Here is a 19187-nt window from a genome sequence, read left to right as displayed (position 1 = left end):
CTTGATTTATCAGACTAATCATGTAACTTATTTATTATAACACCTATTGCTTATTGCATAGCTCCCTGCTGGAACACAAGCTCCATGAAGCCAGGGTGCTTGGCCTGCTTGGCCCACTCTTGCATGCCCAGCAAACTTCAGTGGGCTTAGCACATACTAGGTGCTCAATAAATATGTGCTGAGGGGCGCCTGGGTGGCTCAGTTGGTTGAGCGTCCAATTCCTGATTTCGGCTCAGGTCATGATCTCATGGTTTATGAGATCGAACCCCGTGTTGGGCTCTGTGCTGATAGTGTGGAGTCTGCTTGGAATTCTCTCTCCCTCTCTCCGCCCCTACCCCACTTGTGTGTGCTCTCTCTCTCAAAATAAATAAACTTAAAGCAAATAAACGTGTACTGAGTGAGCAAACCCCTCTAGAAACACATTCATGAATGCGCACGCTCATGTGCAGAAATAGTCACCCCCCCAAACTGCCACAGACATTCTCAGACACAGGTACACAGGCTCACAGGCTCACACCCAGACCCACACGTCCACGCAGCACACAAGACACAGACCTTCTCGCTCCCGAACACACACCCTTTCAGACTCACACCCAGCTGTCCAGATTCCAAAGCGCCTACTCACAGCAGGCACGCTCCAGCGCATCCCAGCTCCCCTCCTCCGCAGTGCCAGCCCCAAGGGCAGCCCCTCCCAGAACCAGGGGGCGGGGCCTCGGTGGAAGCTGACAGCACAGCAGCTAGAAAGGGGTGGGGCGGGGCAGGGCCACCCTGGCACCGGGGAGCTCTGAGGAGACGCTGCCACTTTAGACCCACCTACGTGGAGAGAAGGGAGTGAGGTCACCGGTGCCCTCAGCCTTGACCCAGCCCTGCTCCAGCCTGACTCTGGCCTTCCTGTCTTTGTCTCCACGAAAGACCCAGGGGAGGGGTTTGGGGTGAGGCAGAGAGTCCTCCCGGGAAAAGAGGTGGGCAGGGCCCAGAACAGGTCCCCTGGCCCATCAGTAGGGAAGGCAAGGGTGTGGGCAGTGAGAACTGGGCCTTCCCAGCATCAGCTCCACCCTCCAGTAGCAAAAGAAGCCTCCTACAGCACCCTGCCCCCCGAGGCGGCCTGAAAACATGGGGAATCGGGCAGAACTGTTACCTGCCTTGTCCTGGCCCAGGGTCCCTCTCCAGAGAGGCCCTTTTTGCCCCCACCTTCCCACTGTGGAACATGGGGAGGACGCTGGTGAGTCACAGCGCCGAACAGCCACCTGAAATCATCCTTACCTCTGCACCTCAGGACTCTCTGCCCCCCTGGAGCTGAAGCAAGATTGGGCAAGAGGATCTGGCAGTCCCAATGCCACCGTTAGGTCTCATGTTATCAGACTGTGTCCTTAGGGCCCCTCTGGCTGTTCCGATGGAGCCTCAACCTCTGCTGAGGAATGGGAGAATGGGCACACAGCAAGGCAGGGCTTGCTCGCTCAGACCCTAGAGAACCTGGGTCAGTAAATGCCTGAAAGTAAAAACCGGAAGTAAATGTCCTTAGCCCCCTCCCAATGCTCACCACACTCCCTGAGGGGAAGTAAGGCTGGACTAGGAAAATACAGCACAACCCATGTTAGAAATCTGAAACCATCTTCCAGGGACCAGGAAAGGAACTGTGTGCTCACGCCCCCTGGTGGCAGATCTGCAATTGCACTCTGCTCTCACAACCACCCAGGGTGCCCCCCCCCTCCCCGACCCAGGCCAAAACTGTGCCTTTGGCCCTCGCCCACCACTTATTTACAGATGAGGGGAGATGGACGCAGAGGGAGGCAAGGAAGGATCTGCACCCTCAGCCCAGGGGAGACTGGAACCCAGGTGCTGCAATTCATTCAACAAGAAACTTTTATTGAGCACCCACTGCCAGCGTGCCAGAAACCGCTGGACTCCTGGTCCAGTGCTCTGGACCAGGGCAGTCACAAACACTGGCTGCCCCTCTGCTGTCTCTGAAATTCAGGCTGAGACTCCAACTTGGAGGAGCAGGAACCTTCTTCAGGAGACTGTCCGGGTGAGGAGAGCCCTGGGGAGGAGGAAGGGCCATCAGCAGCTGTAGCACCACCAACTTGGGGTCCAGAGACCCAGAGAGGAGACAGGAGGGACCCGGGGAGCAGCGCTCACAGGTGGGACCGGATGGGGCCTGGTCAGCTATGTCCATTTTACGTTTTTAATAAATAGTTCTTGCTGCTGCCCAGGCTGGTGAGGGTGGTCCCATTGGGCCCAGGCTTCCCCAGCAATTCAGGGGTGCAAGGGTAGCTCTCTTCTCATGCTAGTTCAGGCTCCAGCTCTGAAAAGGAAAGGAGGGAGCACCAGGTTAGTCCCCCCACCCACTCCCAAAGAGCATCTGGGGGCTGTCCTAGGGGCAAGGGGGCAGGCAGGAGTGAGGCTCCCTAGGACAGGTCTCAGCTGGTCCCGGCTCTGAGAAGGATGCCACCCCCTCACACATAAAGTGGGACAGGGTTGGCTAACAGGCTAGAAGCCCCCGGAGGCGGGAGGTCCTGGCGCTCCGACTGCCTCTGCAGCCCAGTATGTGGATCCTTCTGTGGCCAACCTCCATCCCAGGTCGCATCCCCACCCTCCACCCCGACTCGAGTCACTGACCGGCCTCCGCCTCATCACCCTTGGCATCCGGTTCCTGCCACCAGTCAGCATAGATGCCCTCCTCGTAGTCCCCCTCCCCCTCGAACTCGGCATCGGATGGGGGGTCCTTGAGCTCCACAGGCGGCACTGTCTCTTCCAGCTCCATCTACAGCAGCCCCAGGGTAGAGAAAGAAAGGAGGTCACAGCAGGCACAAACCCAGACTGGCTCCCTTCCTGGCCGAGGGGCCCCCCCATCCCATCTCAGCCCCCAAAGCCCTTCCTTCCCCAGTCTCAAGATCCCACACAGGACTGATCTGAGGGTTTCTCCCACAAGGTCCCATTCCCAAACTGCCACTCCCCGCGCCGATGTATGGGGCTCCCCTGACAGAGAGTCAATGTTAGCGTGAGCATTGCTTTCTCCAAGGCCATCCTTTTAAGCATAAATTCCATAGCCATAGCGGATGCTGCTACTCCCTGCATGCTGTCTGCTCATGCAATTTCTTGGCCAGAAACACGGTTGCTCCCCCACCCCCACCCCGTGCCTGGATCGCTCTCGTTGACTCACCAATGCCAGGCATCAGCTCCAGGATTCAGCCCTGGCCGATGACCCTGGCTGGATCTGGAGCCCTCCTCTGGTGCCCAGTGCTGACCTCTCCCGAGCACTGTTTGTGCCTCCCCAACTAGACTGTGAGCTGCTTGAGAAGGGGACTGTACCTTTTCATCAACTTACCCCAGCCCCACACACTGTCTGGCAAACAGCAGGCCACAAACAAGTGTAATCAAAATGGCCACCATTCACCGAGCACCTGCTCTGGGCCAGCTCTGGGGAAGATGCTTTCCATACTTGATCTCATTTCACAGTCACCACAATGCTGCGACACCGGCATCACCCTCCCCATTCGAGATGCAGGAACCGAAGTTCAAGAGCTACCTAAGACTTGCCTGGAGGCTGCCCAGCTGGTAAGCAGAGGGGCCAAGTCTGGTTGTCACCAAAGCCGGGGTGCAAACAGCGTAGCCCCTCCCCCTATGCGTGATGAGTGGGGGCACGGGTGAGTGAACAAAGTGGGGGATGGATAAATAAATAAGCGCCGAGCAGCCACACCTCACAGAAATTCGGGACTCCCAAACCCTCATTCAGGATCAAGGGATCACACTTCAGTCCTTCCTTCCTGGCACCGGCATTCATTCATTCACTGGTTCATTCAAACTCAGTTTCCCGGTGCCAGCTCTGGGGCAGGCGCTGTGGAAAAGCTGGGAATAACCTGGGCCCCCATCCCAAAGCACGAGCCTCTGAGAGACTGGCTGGAGAAGGGATGGATCAGGGCTGCAAGTAACTCCGGGGCCAGGGAGGCACAGAGGGTCACAGTTGGTGTTGCAAGCCCAGAAGGCAGAGCCAGGACATGCAGGGAGGGCTTCCCGGAGGAGCTCCCACTTGAGCTGGGCTGGGGGAGTTATGTGGCAACATTCAGACACGCAGAGAAGCAGAGCATGAGAACGCTGAGTGGGGAGCAAAGAGCAGGTATAGATAAGGGGCAGCTGACTGCCCGGAGGTAGGGCCGAGCTTTGGCACAGAGGCCCTCCAGGAAGAGATCAACGGTCCCCACCAAGGCCCAGCCTAGAGAGCAGGTGGCCACTTACCTCATCGTCTGGCTGCAGGTACATATGTGCGAACTCCAGCAGTTCCCGAAGCTCCGCTGTCTGATTGTGGTAGAGCGTGGCTTCCTGAGAGGAAGGGGGGGAAAGTGAGGTAAGCCAGAGCCTGCCGCCAGATGGTAGAGGAGCCAAGTTGGGATCTGGGTCCCCCCCCCCCCGCCCCGCCCCGCACGCTTTTTCAGCTCAAGGAGCAAGGAACAGGTATCAGTCACATGCTGACTGAAAAATCATAGCTGTTTGGAGAGGTTAGGGAGGATTGGGAGGGCTCTGTTAGAAAGAGCTCCTTAATCGATTAGCAATGTCTGCCACTAGTAAGGAAATCGAGGGTGGCACCATGTGCCCCATGGCTGCCAGTCTTGCCCTAGATTCCCGGGGGTTTCCTTAGTGGGTCCAAGCTAGGGAGTCCCTGGGAAGGAGGGCAAAAGCCAGCAGTGAGAGTGGTGAGGGTGGGGAGGGGAGCAGGTGGTAATGGACGGGTATTTTTGCACCTCCCACAGCCTGGGCGCTGTGCTACCATTCTGTAGGTGAGGCAACGTATTCAGCAAGGATCAGTAATGTTCCCAGGCCCGTTCAGCGGGTGGGGCTGGCTTTGAACCCAGGACTCCAATCACCACCCATAGTCTTTCTTTTCACTTCCCACCCTGCCTTCCAAAGAAGCCAGGATTTTTTTTTTTAAAACCACCTGTCCCAAGAGTGCCTCCAAAGGCAGTGCCCACCTCCCGGGGCTGGAAGTCCTCCTCCTCCAGGCCCCAGCGAGCCCGGTGGAAGCGGTAATACACCAGGTTCTGCTGCATGACACTGTCGTCAGGGTCGAAGAGCATGTAGCTGGCGGCGCTGCGGGCGGCCTGGCGCACGTCATTCACTGCGGGCAGGACAGGAGTAAGGAGTAGCCCCCGCACTTCCCCGCCTTCAGGGACAAGCCCTTCCTAGACCGTCCCCCTTTCCCAATTCAGTCCAGTGCTCCTGGCTCCCCAGCTGTCCCCCCCCCCACAGTATCTTTTGGCCCCTTCACCCCACCCAAATGATAATGCAAGCTAGAATGTACTGGGCACTTACCACGTGCCAAGCCCGTGTAACTCATTTAAGCCTCACCATTATCATCATCCCCAATATACAGACAAGAAATCTGAGGCACAGAGAGGTTAGGTAAACTGCTCAAGCTCACACAGCTGGAGAATAATGGCACTTGAGAATGAGAGCCCAGCAGCCTTGCCCTCAACCTCTTCACCATCGGACCCATGAATGGTCTCCTGGCCCCTTGGTCCTTAGCTCCTCCACTCCCACTCCAGCCTCCATCTGAATTTTGGCAGCTCTGCATGGCAAGAACTCTGGTGTTCGTCAATCCCGGCCCCCGTGGATGCCAGGCTCTCCCCCAGACGAGGAGAGCCATAAATCCTGGTGCTACTTTTCATTGGCCATGTGACTAATGGCCCCTTGGGCTCTATGAGCCTCAGTTTCCTCATCTGAAAAATGGGTCCCGTAATGTCAGCTGCACGGGATGGGTGAAAGCATCAAGTGAGATCAACAGATGTGGTAGGCCTTTGTAAACTGTCAACTGTGGTGGAGTCGTTGGCTACCCATTTACCCAAGAGGTTTCTGAATTCTCCTAAGGTTGCTCTTTGTTCTTTCCCCTCCTCTCACCTGTTTGCCACCCCCAGCCTTCCCTGCCGTCACGCAGGGTCCTCACATATGAGGGACGGCTCCCCATGACCCTGTAACACTCTCAGGGCAATGCTTTCTCTTCCCCCGCGCCCCCCCCCCATCCCAAGCCCACCAGGATGCTCACACTTGTAGTAGGCAAACTGCAGGTAATGATACATGGTGGCCACGAACTTCTCCACGAAATAGCCGCCCACGTTGGGGGTCAAGTTGGCCTCACAGTCCACCTTGCACTGCAGGGACTCTGCAAAGAGATCTAGGGGGTGGGAGGCAGTGGTGAGGAGCTGGTGCCTGCCCAGCCGATGCCACCACAGGAGATAATGCCAGTAAAGACTTGGCTCAGGATACAAAGGGCAGTGCTGAGGGCAACTACTGTGGCCTGGGCCACCTTACCACCCCCGCAGCTCAACCCCCACCCCAAAACCGGAGGGAGTTGGGGCATTCTGAAGCAGATGAGGTTTGGAGATGGGAAGCCTAGGTAGAGAAGCTCAGGAGAGTTCTTTCTGTCCCCGCTGAGGCACCCCATGGTCAGGGATCCCTAACCAGGTGCGATTTCTGGCCACAAACTGCCTTCTGTACACACCTGCTGGGCTGTTTCTGTACACATGACCATGGCACCTTTGCATCTGTACTGCCCTCCGCCTGAGGACTGTGGCCTCAGGCCTTTTTGGGATGTCACCACCTCTCTGCACCAACGCCTAGCACCTTGGACACTCAGGACTGTAGCCTTTCTCACTGACTGAAGGCTCCCAGGGCAGGGATAACACCTTACTTCTGTGCACCTCCCAAGAACCTCCTGGGTGCTCCATACACGCGTATGGGATGAATACTTACACGTTAAGAGGCCTTAGGAGCGCTGGGAAGCAGGGCCCTGTGGGTGAGAGGGTCACCCACAGGGATCTGGAGGGGGAGGGGAATACCTGCTATGGCCGGGTAGAAGTCCTTGAAGTCCACCTGCTCGTGGGCCCCCTCACAGCCAGCCAGACACCGGGCAAAGACGGCCAGGTACTCAGCCAGGGCCCGCTCCATGTCCTCGGTGCTGCTGCGGAAATCTCCGCTGTTGTAGAGCTTCACGGCCCTGAGGAACACCGCCTAGAGGGGTGCGTCAGAGGGGTCAGGGAGACCCCAACACCTCCCCTCCGGTACAAGCCCCGCGGGGGGCGGGGGGACGGTGGTCAGGAAGGAGCGTCAGGGCCAGTCCTACCCCTCCAGCCCACCTCATAGGGCTGCGCCTCCAAGTCCGTGAAGGGCTCCTCGGCGGCGTCCAGCAGCCCCCGGTAGTAGCTGAGATACTTGGCGGTTAGTTCGTGCTTCGGGTTCCTCTGGAGGAAGGTGTAGGCCGCGGCCGCCGCCTTCTCCAGCCGGTTAGCCTGCGGGACAGGGACAGAGAAGGGTCGGAAGGGCCAGAGATCGAAGCCCTGAGTGCACAAGAGGGCTTGGCTGTCCTTGGTTGTGCGATCGATGCTGCTCCGAGACCGGACGGAATCAGATGCCGGCTCCGAACGACGCGCCCCAGCTGCGCCCAGGAGACGAGGAGGGGCAGGGGGCGCCAGGGGCGAGGGGCACCCGGCTTAGGGGGGCGAGGTGGGACGGTGGTTCCAGGACCGGGGGCGCGGCGGGGCTGGAGGAGGGCGAGGCAGGGCGGGAGGATCCGGGAGTGGGGGAGCCCGGGTGGGGCCGGTGGGTCGCGGGGGTGGGGGTGGGGGGCGCAGGGGAAGGCACCCACCTTGAACAGCGCGTAGTGCAGGTACTGGTAGGGCAGGCGGCTCTGGAAGTCGCGCAGCAGCTGCCGCGGCGGGTAGGGCACCTGGAAGGCGGGCAGCGTCCGCTTGCAGCGCCGCAGACAGGCGGCGCGTTCCAGGACGTGGCCGAAGAGCCGCAGCTCGCGGGCCCACTCGTCGCCGCGGCCGCCGTCGGGGCCGGGCTCGGGCCCCGGGAAGGAGGCCGCGGGCGGCGCAGGGCCGCTGCAGTTGGCGTGGCAGAAGGCCTCGCTGTCCCGCAGCAGCCGGTGCAGCCGCAGCGCCGCCTCGAGGTAGCGCGCGCTCTCGCGCCAGCTCTCGCCCTCGTACTGCTCGAGCGCGTGCCCGTAGGCCGCGGCCAGGGGCATCAGGTCCTCGGGCGGGAAGCCCCGGAAGCTGTACTTCTCGTACTGCCCCGCGGCGCTGCCCAGCAGCAGCCACAACAGCCCCCACGCCGCCCGCCCCATGGCCGCGCCGCGCCGGCCGGCTCTCCCGGGCCGAGGAGGCGTCCAGGCCGCGCGGGCGGGCGGGGGCGCCGAGGGGGCCGGGCGGGGGCGCCCGCTGGGTCTTAGCGCCGGGCAGCGGCGGCAGGAGGGCGGAGTCGAGGTCTGGGTCAGCTCTCCCGAGGGGCACAGGGCCCACCGGGGCCCTGAGGCCCCTACGTTGGCCGACCTCCTGCCCTTTGTGGGGGGGGGGGGGGGGGGGGTCTTCCCCTTGACAGATGGTAAGTGGGTGGAGGAACGCTTCCCGCAGGGAAGGGGACCCGCAAAGCCCCTCCCCACGCAAAGACAGTCCCCCACCTTAAGATCAAGACATTGAGGGAGCGCCGCCTCCACCACTCTGCCCAAACCTTGGCATCTGGTCTTCTTTCCATTACAGAGTCCCTCCTGCTCCTTCTCCGCCCCTAGCCCTGAAGCAGTCACTTCTAGTGTCCCTCCGCTCCAGTCCGCGACTCGGAGGCGCACTCCTGGTTTCACCCCGCACACATCACTCTCGCTGCCGCCCACCTATGTCCATCCCCGCGCGGGATCTTCCTGACTGTCCAGCTTTTGCGGGACCACGCAGCTCGATCCTGGAGAGGCCATCGCTGAGACAGTGGGGATGTGGGGCGGGGGGAGTACCGAGACACCCCCTCAGATTCTGGAGCCTCACCAGCCACCTCGAGAGGCCTAGATTTGGGGGGGAGGCCAACGAAAGAAACAAGGGATACTTCAGTCCGGCTTTAGGACCCAGGGGCTCGGGAAAAAAAGACACTGAACTTTTTTCTTTTTTCTTTTTTTTTTTTCTTTTAATGGGGGTCAGCTCCAACTTCTCCGCTTTCCCGAACCTCCCTCCCAGGCTGAGGCCCCAGGACGCTGAGCCCCGGGAGATAGGGAGGGGGGGTGGGGTGGGATCTGGATCTGGAGTTCTTTGTGGTGCATTCCTGGACTCCCACACTCAGCCTTGCCCCCTCCTCCCATTCCACCCTCCGTCCTCCGCCCCGCCAGCTCTTTCTCCCCTGCCCCCATTCCACGTGGACTAGCCAGGGCGGGGGTGGGGACCAAGGACAGGAAGGGGGGGAGCCAGCTCCGGGAGGAGGGGGAAAGGAGGTTGTCGGCGGCGACTCCCTCGCTCGCCCTCACTGCCGGCGGTCCCAGCTCCAGGCACTATGTTCCGCACGGTGCCCCCCAGCCGCACCTTCCTCCGGCTCCCCCTGCTGCAGTTGTTGCTGCTGCTGGTACAGGCAGTGGGGAGGGGGCTGGGCCGTGCCAGCCCGGCCGGGGGCCCCCTGGAAGATGTAGTCATCGAAAGGTACCACATCCCCAGGACCTGTCCCCGGGAAGTGCAGATGGGGGACTTTGTTCGCTACCACTACAACGGCACTTTCGAGGATGGCAAGAAGTTTGACTCCAGGTAATGGGTTGGGTGCCCTCAGACTCGCCCCTCCCCTTGGGCCAGGCTGTCTCTATCCTGGGGATCCCTAATTGCCCTTTTAGGATGTGTCTGCATCCCCTACTTACTCCATGATCTCCTAAACCCTAACACAGCACCCTGAGGCTGGGGGCTCCCAGACATCCATCTTCCCAAAGATTTCCCTGCCCTTAATTTCAAGCCCTCACCTCTTAAAGGACCCCAGTTTCTTTCACGACAAACTCCCCACATTCCCCAGTGTTTGATGATCAAGGTGAACTGCTCTATTTACTCAACAGTGCTTTATTTAAAGACATGGCAGGGAGGAGGTTCTGGTCCCCAGCGTTGGGGGGAAGGGCATGGTCCCTGATGCATGTGAATCCTCCAGTGGTCTTAGCCTGGGACCCCCTCCCTTTCCACCCGGGCTGAATCCCTTCTGGTTCCAGCCCCAGGTTTCAGTGCCTTTGTAACCAGAGAAGAGTCAATAGAACTTTTTTGGAGGCGGTGGGGGTTATAAGCAACCAGCATGTTAAAGAAGGGTGAACAGGGGCGCCTGGGTGGCGCAGTCGGTTAAGCGTCCGACTTCAGCCAGGTCACGATCTCGCGGTCCGTGAGTTCGAGCCCCGCGTCAGGCTCTGGGCTGATGGCTCGGAGCCTGGAGCCTGTTTCCGATTCTGTGTCTCCCTCTCTCTCTGCCCCTCCCCCGTTCATGCTCTGTCTCTCTCTGTCCCAAAAAAAAATAAATAAAAAACGTTGAAAAAAAAAATTAAAAAAAAAAAAAAAAGAAGGGTGAACATTGTAAGACAGCAGGATGGATCTAGGAGTGTAGGGCATAGCTCCGTGTAGGACAGATAGGGACCCTATCTGTCTACGTGTCACATGGCTGGGCATTGCCCCCCTGGGCTCCCGGAGGGTTCTCATACCTCCCTCTCTGGGTCTCCCTGCACGACCGCCCCCCACCTCCCTCCATCTTAGCTCTACCAGGCCAGTGCTGCCACCCATCTTGCCAGGCTTGGGGTTTGGAGGATGGGGTTCTGATCCGATCAGGCCTTTTAGTCTGCTCTGGCAAGTCACTTTTGTTGGTGGGGGCAGGGCAGGGCTGTTCGGTTAAGCCTCAGGTCCCAGTCACCTCATCCTTAGAAGTCAGTCCCTCGTAGGCCCTTTCCCAAAGCACACAACTCAGCCCACGGGAAATTAGCTTCCATGGCTTTGGAAGGCAGGCAGTGTATTAAGAACATGAACTCCAGAGTCCAAGACCTTGGGTTCAAATCCAGCCAATGACCGTGGACAAGGAATTAGGCCTCTTTAAGCCTCATGTTCCTTATCTGAAAAAATGGAGATGAAAAACAATCTGGAAAATTAAATCCTCCCTTCCTAAGGCAGATAATAGGGCTTAAGCAAGATGATGAATGAAAGAACTTCACATAGTGCCTGCAAATACCAAGGCAAGTTCAGGGAACATTAGCCTTGACTCTGGGGAGGACTGGGTGCCCTTATCATGTTTAACTGGTAGGAACTTTGTGCAGTGCTTGGGCCCTCACAAGAGCACTGTGAAGGAAGCAGCTCAGTGGGCAAAATGAGGTGTGGACAGTGGCCAGAAGCACCGCCCAAGCCAGGGAGGGGTTGGGAGCAGGGGACGACTTCCTTGGTGGGACTCTAGGAGCCAGACTGGCCCCAGTTTGTGCAGTGCTGAGCTTGGAAGACTTTCCTAACCCCTTAACCCCTTTGATCAAAATGAAAATCTCTCAGGGTGCCTGGCTGGCTCAGTCAAAAGAACATGCATCTCTTGATCTTGGAGTCATGAGTTCGAGCCCCATGTTGGAGGTAGAGATTAATAAATAAATAAATAAATAAATAAATAAATAAATAAATAAACTTGAAAAAAAATAAAATAATTTAGGGGTGCCTGGGTCAGTTAAACATCCAACTTCGGCTCAGGTCATAATCTCATGGTTCGGTTCTTTTTTTTTTTTTAACGTTTATTTATTTTTGAGACAAAGAGAGACAGAGCATGAACAGGGGAGGGGCAGAGAGAGAGGGAAACACAGAATCCGAAACAGGCTCCAGGCTCCGAGCGGTCAGCACAGAGCCCGACGCGGGGCTCGAACTCACGGACCATGAGATCATGACCTGAGCCGAAGTCGGACGCTTAACCGACCGAGCCACCCAGGCGCCCCTCAGTTCTTTTTTTTAATGTTTCTTTTCTTTTCTTTTCTTTTTTTTCATTTTTGAGAAAGAGAGAGAGCGCAAACGGGGGAGGGGCAGAGAGAGAGGGAGACAGGATTTGAAGTAGGCTCTGTGCTGAGAGCCTGTCGCTGTGGCTGGGCTCCAACTCACGAATCATGAGATCATGACCTGAGCCGAAGTCAGAGGCTTAACCGACTGAGCCACCCAGGCGCCCCTCTTGGTTCAGTTCTTGCAGAGCCCTCTTCGGATCTTCTGTCTCCCTCTCTCTCTGCCCCTCCTCTTCTCCACTCCCCTACTCTCACGTGTGCATGTTCTGTCAAAAATAAACAATTAAAACAGTAAAAAATAATAGAAACAAATTTTAGGGGCGCCTGGGTGGCTCAGTTCGTTGAGCATCCGACTTGGGTTCAGGTCATGATCTCGCGGTTCATGAGTTCAAGCCCCACGTTGGGCTCTATGTTGACAGCTCGGAGCCTGGAACCTGCTTTAGATTCTGTCTCCCTTGATCTCTCTGCCCCTCCCCCATCTGTGCGCACTTTCTCAAAAATAAATCAACATTAAAAAAAAATTGTTTTAAATACAAATCTCCCATCCTCCCTTAACTTCTGAAAACTTAAAACTGTAGCTAAAAGCAAATAAAAGCCTGGCGTGCCTGGGTGGCTCAGTTAGTTGAGCCTCTGACTCTTAATTTGGGCTCAGGTCATGATTCCAGGGTTGTGGAATCAAGCCCCACATCAGGTTCTGCACTGAGCATGGAACCTGCTTGAGAGTCTCTCTCTCTCTCTCTCTCTCTCTCTCTCTCTCTGCCCCTCTCCCCAGCTCTCTCTCTCTAAAATTAAAAAAACAAAAAAAAGCCAATAAAAGTCAAGAGATACAAACTTCCAATTATAAAATAAATAAGTCATGGGGATATAATGTATAGAAAATAGTATTGTATTAACTTTGGACAGTGACAGATGTTAACTACACTTATTATGCAATAAGTATGATCTCGTATGTAAATGTCAAATCACTTTATTATACACCTGAAACTAAATCTCGTATGTCGATTATACTGCAACAAAAAGTAATAAATAGAAGTAAAATAAAATAAAAATGAAAGCCATGGCAATTTTAGAATAGGCCTTTCCAAAATTGGAAACCAATCCCTACCCTCAGTCAGCTCTGCTTCCCCCTCCTTTCCCTGGAAAAGCCATTGGTGCAGTGGCACAAACACGGAGTTGAGCAGACTGCATATCAGCTGTGTGACCTTGGGCAAGTCATTCAGTCTCTTGGCTCAATTTTTGTCATAAGAAAAATGAAAACAGGGACACCCGGGTGGCTCAGCTGGTTAAGCGTTCAACTTCAGCCCAGGTCATGACTTGTCTGTCAGCCTGGAGCCCACTTCCGATCCTCTGTCTCCCCCTCTCCGCCCTCCCCTGCACACGCTCTCTCTCAAAAATGAATGTAAAGTTTTTTTTCAGAACAATGAAAACAGTAATGCCCATTTCACAGGGGAAAGGATTAAGTAGGTGATTGTAAAAGAGGCTAAGCATTTATCTGGCACATCGTAAATGCTCAATAAATGCTCCCTTCCCCTTTAGGCCATACTTAGCACCCCTTTGCTGTCAGCACATGGTGGTGGCTCCCAGGCCTGCACAGTCCTCCCTTATCCCGGGCAAATAAAAGCTCCTGGCCTCCTGGGGGACTCCTCTTGTGTAACAGCCCATCTTGTTACGGTGGGAGTCATGGCTGACCTAGGGGGAGGCGTGAAGACGAGACAGGAGCATGTGGACCTACACCTGTGATAGGGAGAGGGATTGAGTGTGTGTGTGTGTGTGTGTGTGTGTGCGCGCGCGTGCGCGCGCGCCTGTGCATGTATGCGATCAAGGCCCGAGGCCAGTGTCTCCCATCTGTTTCTGCTCTCCCCCAGCTATGACCGAAGCACCTTAGTGGCCATCGTGGTGGGCGTGGGGCGCCTCATCACCGGCATGGACCGAGGCCTCATGGGCATGTGTGTCAACGAGCGGCGACGCCTCATCGTGCCTCCCCACCTGGGCTACGGCAGCATCGGTGTGGGTGAGAAGGGTCGGGGCACCCGCACGGGGATGGAGGAGACAGGAGTCAGAATCGAGGACCCCAGGGCCAGAAAACTGAAGCGCAGAGCAGGAGAGCGACTTGCCCCAGGTCACACTGAATATGCAGTGTGGATAGTGGCAGGTCTGGGACTAGAATTTCAGTCCCCTGGCCCTGGAGCCGGGGGAAAGGCGATGACAGGGCCCTGGGTGGGATCCAAGCTTGACTAGGGAGAAGGGGCACTAGGAGTGGTGGAGGGAGAGGCCAAGCTGGACATTCAAATGTCCATTCCACCCACCACCCTGGGGCGGCAGCAAATGTGGTCCCGCCTCTGATACGAGGTAAGGGCCGGAGGGAGTCCTGGGGCCCTAGGGACCGTGGCATGGCGAGGGGTCTGGGGGAGCTGCACCGAACGTGAGCTGTGGCTGCTGGACCCTCACAGCGGGGCTCATTCCCCCGGATGCCACGCTGTACTTCGATGTGGTCCTGCTGGATGTGTGGAACAAGGCAGACACTGTGCAGGTGAGCACCTTGCTGCACCCAGCCCACTGTCCCCGCACGGTCCAGGACAGCGACTTTGTCCGCTACCACTACAACGGCACGCTGCTGGATGGCACTGCCTTTGACACCAGGTGAGGGCCGGAGGGAGTCCTGGGGGGCTGGGGACTGTGTGGCGTGATGTGGAGGGTGTCCGGGTCCCATCCGGCCTCTCCCATCTCCAGCAGCATCACTTCTACTTCATTCTCTTGCAGCTACAGTAGGGGCGGCACTTATGATACCTACATCGGCTCTGGCTGGCTGATCAAGGGCATGGATCAGGGGCTGCTGGGCATGTGTCCTGGAGAGAGAAGAAAGATCATCATCCCTCCGTTCCTGGCCTATGGCGAGAAAGGCTATGGTGAGGGCAGACAGGGACTCGGGGATTCCTCAGAAGAGGGCTGCCGTATACAGTTGTTCAGGTTGTGTACTGCACAAAGGCACTCAGCCAAGGAGGCAAGTAGGGTAGGGGTGAAATCTAGCTCTTGGTGGTGATCTCACTAAGAAGGGGTGCTTTATTCTGATTCACACAATCATTTAGGATGGGCTGGTGGTGGCCTGGGGGAAAATCCAGCTCACGCCTTACAGGGAGAGCAAGACACAGGGCTGCTGAGGGTATGGAAACGTCTCTGGAGAGCAGAATTAGCACCTTTTTACAGGGTGCCCACATGGGCCTTCCTGAGTCAAGAAGGAGCCCTGGTTTGCTCTCCAGTTGTACCACTTGTATGGTTCAAGTCTATCCCTTCCCCAGGGACTGTGATCCCCCCACAGGCCTCCCTGGTCTTCCACGTGCTACTGATTGATGTCCACAATCCGAAGGACACCGTCCAGCTGGAGACACTGGAGCTACCTCCTGGCTGCATCCGGAGAGCTGTGGCCGGAGACTTCATGCGTTACCACTACAATGGCTCACTGATGGACGGCACCCTCTTTGATTCCAGGTGTGTGGTTGGTGGGGGGGGAGGCGGGAGGAAGGCCCAAGAAGCTGAGGCAGGATCTGGGGTCACCCGGGCCGCAGCTGGAGGTGGCTCCATCCTGCCTGAGGGCAGGGGCTCCTTTGACCCCCTGGCCCGCCCTCCCCGCCCTGTATTGCAGCTACTCCCGCAACCACACCTACAACACCTATGTGGGGCGGGGCTACATCATCCCAGGGATGGACCAGGGGCTGCAGGGCGCCTGCATGGGGGAGCGCCGGAGGATCACCATACCCCCCCACCTCGCCTATGGGGAGAACGGGACTGGTAGGCATGTCCCTGTTCTCGCGGTCACCGTCTCGGCAGCTCCACAGATTGCTCCCCGACCTCCCCAGCACAGGGCCGGTCCAGCCACCACTCTGCCCCTCTTGCCTCGAAACCCATCACCCACCCACCTTCTGCCACACAGACTCCATCCTTTTCTCCAGGGGCCCTCCCCTCACTTCTCCCTTCTATACTGGAGAAGGGCAGCCGACTCCTGAGCTGGGGAGGCGGGGGTGGCTATGGGAGGACAGAAACAGTGTAGCCCTAGGAAGCAAAGAAACCTGGACTTGACTTATGCTAACTAACTTGGATGTAAATTGAAAAATAAATAAGTTATTAATAAAAAAGAGAAAAGAAAGAAAAAGATGATTGAAAAAGGAAAAGAAAAAAAAAAAAAAAAAAAAGAAAGCACCTGGACTTGAGACCCAGCTCTGCTGGAAGCCTCAGTGTCCTCACCTGTAAAATGGGACTAAGGACATTGACCAACAGGGTAAGTTACTGGGAGGTTGCGAGATGATGTGTGTAAAGGGCTTTCTAACTGGCGTGGCCCTCCCCTCCCCTCCCCTGCCCCTCGCCCCCACAAGAGGTACCGAAGAAGAATTGACCCTGGGGACGAACACCCCATCCCATCCTCGTTGGAAAACACAGGGCGGGGAAGGTGTAGGGGCCTCCGTGGAGGCCTGAGCAGCCCCTCCTGGATTCTGAGCCGATCCACTCCCCGTTCTGGCCCCAGGAGACAAGATCCCTGGCTCCGCGGTGCTGATCTTTGACGTCCACGTCATTGACTTCCACAACCCTGAGGATCCAGTGGAAATCAAGATACTGTCCCGGCCCCCTGAGACCTGCAACGAGACCGCCAAGTCTGGGGACTATGTTCGCTACCACTACAACTGCTCCCTGCTGGATGGCACCAAGCTCTTCTCCTCGTGGGTCCGGGGCGGGGCCAGGGCTGGGCAGGTGGGTGGGCCCAGGCGTGGGGAGTCCCCCAGCACCTCCACTCGTGCTTCCCCCCTAAGTTCCCATCCAGCGAGCGTGGGGTGGGGCACGAGGAGCTGAGACTCTTTACTGGCGGGACTGGAAGGGTGAGGCTGGCAGTCTGGAGGTCTGTTTGTGGAGGGGAAACCAAAGCAGGGAGAGGGGAGCCCTCCAGGCTACACTTCAGGGGCAGCGGCAAGACGGGGAGGGCGCCCCATCTCTGAACTGTCGGTCCCACGCTCTGCTGTGTGGGGCGGGCACCAGAAGTGACTGGGAAACGGGGAGGGCCGGGCTCGCTGGGGTGTGAACCTGCCTGGGACGAGGATGGGTGCTGAACTGGGAATCTGCTCTCCCCCCGCCCCAGCCACGACTACGGGGACCCCCAGGAGGCTACCCTGGGAGCCAATAAGGTGATCGAAGGCCTGGACACGGGCCTGCAGGGCATGTGTGTGGGAGAGAGGCGGCAGCTCGTGGTGCCCCCGCACCTGGCACACGGAGAGAGCGGAGGTGAGGGGCAGACTGGTCCTTTGCCCCCGCCCGCCTTGGGCCTGGGCGGTTGGTGGGAGGAGTGAGGGAAGCCTTCCCAATGGTTCTGTAAACATCCCGTGTGCCCAGTAGGGGAAACTGAGGCGTGTGGGCTAGGGAGCACACTGGGCTCAGACCCCGGCCTGATCGGGACGCTTTCCTTCTGTCCTCCCTCCCTCCAGCCCGGGGTGTCCCGGGCAGCGCAGTGCTGCTGTTTGAGGTGGAGCTGGTGTCTCGGGAGGAGGGGCTGCCCACCGGCTACCTGTTTGTGTGGCACGAGGACCCTCCTGTCAACCTGTTTGAGGGCCTGGACCTCAACAAGGATGGCGAGGTCCCCCCGGAGGAGGTGGGTGAGGAGCTCACTCTATGCGGTCACCCCAACAGAAACCACCACCCCGTGTGGTGGCATGAAGCAAACACAGTCTACGTCTGTTGTCCTGTCTGTGCTTGTTTCTGCCCTTGCACTGACTGGGTCACTGCGCCTTAGGTCCCCTGTCCCTGCCTCTTCTTCATGCAACCTACCCCACCCCCCCAATGCTGCCTGTCCTCCACACCCACCCTCTGCCTGGGCCCCACCCGGGCCCCCAGCACCTGCTCTTCTCTCCTCTGTGCCTCCCTGTGCCCCAGGGCCTTTCCCAAGGCCACCCACCGCCACTCAGGCGAGACCCTCACTCCCCTCTCCCCTCTCCCCTCTCCCCTTGGCTGTCTTGGCTCCTAGTTCTCCGCCTTCATCAAAGCTCAAGTCAGTGAGGGCAAAGGACGCCTCATGCCTGGGCAGGACCCAGAGAAGACCATAGCAGACATGTTCCAGAACCAGGACCGCAACCAGGATGGCAAGATCACTGTTGAGGAGCTCAAACTGAAGTCAGATGAAGACCAGGAGCGAGTCCATGAGGAGCTCTGAAGGGCAGGGGCCTGGGCCCAAATGCAAAGGCCCACTTCTCGGGGTGGGGGGTGGGGACAGTGGGCGGTGGGGCTGACCTTCCAAGGGTCACCCTCCCCTGTGCTGGCATGTTGGCTGGGAGGTCAGAGATGACTCTGGTCTTGCCACCAGCCCGAGAGTAAAATCCACAGCACAGACCTCTATTCAGGTTTTCTCTTCCCACCCCACACCCCTCACTTACAAGTTTTGGAGTCACAAAGCCAATCCGGTGATTGGTGGAGTCTAGGGGCTGGATGGGCCACTGCTGGCCCCTCACCCATACCTCCCCTCCGCATCACCATACAATGAACACGGCCAGCAGCCGAGCTCACCATTTCATTTCCCCAAGCTTCCCTTTTATCTGTACTTTTCCTTGCCGTCCCCAAGCACCGCCCCTACAGCCCCCATTTCTGTGTCGAAGCAGCTCCCAGGAGCATGAACCAGGACTGTCCAGACCCTCAGCCTTCCTCTCTCAGCTCTGGCTGGCTTCTAGGAAGGGCCTCCCCCCTTTCCTGTTCCCCCACACCTATCCCATCCCCCCTCACTACACCCAGTAGCGGCTGAAGGCCCCTGGGGTGCTGCAGTCAGGGCTGGGTTTGGCGTTGCCTTTCATCCCTAAGGAAAGCTGCTTTCTCGAAGGGACAGAGAACCAGAAGAGTAGGAAGAGTAACTACTGGGATGGGTCTTAGGGCTATGAAATCCTTGGGAAATCCTGGTTTCAGGGCAGAGTTAAACTTGGAAGAGGGGCTCGTTTGGGGTGAGAGGGGAGTGGACAGAGCTCTGCACACTCAAAAGGCTAAATTGGTGTCAGATCCCTTTCTCCTTTGTGCCAAATAAAAGACTAAACCAAATACCTCAGGCCGTGCTCTTTCATTGTGTGTATGGCGGGGAGGCCCTCAGACCCAAAGATTGGGGAAGAAAGGGGAACAAAACGGGCCGTCTCTTCATACCTCATCAGCTCAAGATACTGTGTCCCTCGGTCTCAGCCTCCTGCCTCCTGAGGCCTAACCGGGGCCCTCCCCAAGGAAAGGGACCCCCAGTCTGCCGGAGGGAGGGTGCAGAGTGGGCATCTACAAAGGGGCCTGCCGGGAAGGTGTGGAGAGATGATCCGGGTCTCCTAACCATCCCAGCTGAACAAAGAGGCGGTCCCTGACCTCAGACATGACTCAGGGGTTAGATCAAACCGCACAGGTCAGAATCCTCTCTTCCATG

The 19187-nt window shown here is 57.7% G+C and overlaps 2 protein-coding genes across 2 annotated transcripts; one reads left to right on the top strand and one right to left on the bottom strand.

Moving 5' to 3' along the window:
* Positions 1–2168: 2168 nt before the first annotated feature.
* On the bottom strand, positions 2169–8172 carry P3H4 (prolyl 3-hydroxylase family member 4 (inactive)). Its single transcript, XM_058703086.1, has 8 exons — positions 7634–8172; positions 7125–7277; positions 6828–6999; positions 6035–6163; positions 4965–5110; positions 4234–4317; positions 2617–2761; positions 2169–2302 (listed from the first exon to the last, which is right to left on the bottom strand). The coding sequence occupies exons 1-8, from the start codon at positions 8111–8113 to the stop codon at positions 2280–2282; spliced, it is 1332 nt and encodes a 443-aa protein (XP_058559069.1). The 5' UTR covers positions 8114–8172; the 3' UTR covers positions 2169–2279.
* Positions 8173–9209: 1037 nt separating this feature from the next.
* Positions 9210–18826, top strand: FKBP10 (FKBP prolyl isomerase 10). The gene is made up of 10 exons (XM_058703085.1): positions 9210–9539; positions 13636–13781; positions 14221–14410; positions 14531–14676; positions 15067–15256; positions 15411–15556; positions 16287–16479; positions 16893–17035; positions 17236–17399; positions 17772–18826. The coding sequence occupies exons 1-10, from the start codon at positions 9295–9297 to the stop codon at positions 17955–17957; spliced, it is 1749 nt and encodes a 582-aa protein (XP_058559068.1). The 5' UTR covers positions 9210–9294; the 3' UTR covers positions 17958–18826.
* Positions 18827–19187: the final 361 nt, after the last annotated feature.

Source organism: Neofelis nebulosa, chromosome 16, assembly GCF_028018385.1.
Source record: "Neofelis nebulosa isolate mNeoNeb1 chromosome 16, mNeoNeb1.pri, whole genome shotgun sequence".
NCBI classification, from domain to species: domain Eukaryota; kingdom Metazoa; phylum Chordata; class Mammalia; order Carnivora; family Felidae; genus Neofelis; species Neofelis nebulosa.
Note: the sequence above shows the minus strand (reverse complement) of the source record. Positions and strands in the feature narration are given on the sequence as shown.

Coding starts and splice junctions, on each gene's coding strand:
- P3H4 (XM_058703086.1), bottom strand. CDS start 8,113: ATGGGGCGGGCGGCGTGGGGGCTGTTGTGGCTGCTGCTGGGCAGCGCC. Junction 7,278..7,633: donor TGCACTACGCGCTGTTCAAG/GTGGGTGCCTTC, acceptor CCTGTCCCGCAG/GCTAACCGGCTGGAGAAGGC. Junction 2,303..2,616: donor GGGTGATGAGGCGGAGGCCG/GTCAGTGACTCG, acceptor TTTCCTTTTCAG/AGCTGGAGCCTGAACTAGCA.
- FKBP10 (XM_058703085.1), top strand. CDS start 9,295: ATGTTCCGCACGGTGCCCCCCAGCCGCACCTTCCTCCGGCTCCCCCTG. Junction 17,036..17,235: donor GGCACACGGAGAGAGCGGAG/GTGAGGGGCAGA, acceptor CCCTCCCTCCAG/CCCGGGGTGTCCCGGGCAGC. Junction 17,400..17,771: donor GCGAGGTCCCCCCGGAGGAG/GTGGGTGAGGAG, acceptor CTTGGCTCCTAG/TTCTCCGCCTTCATCAAAGC.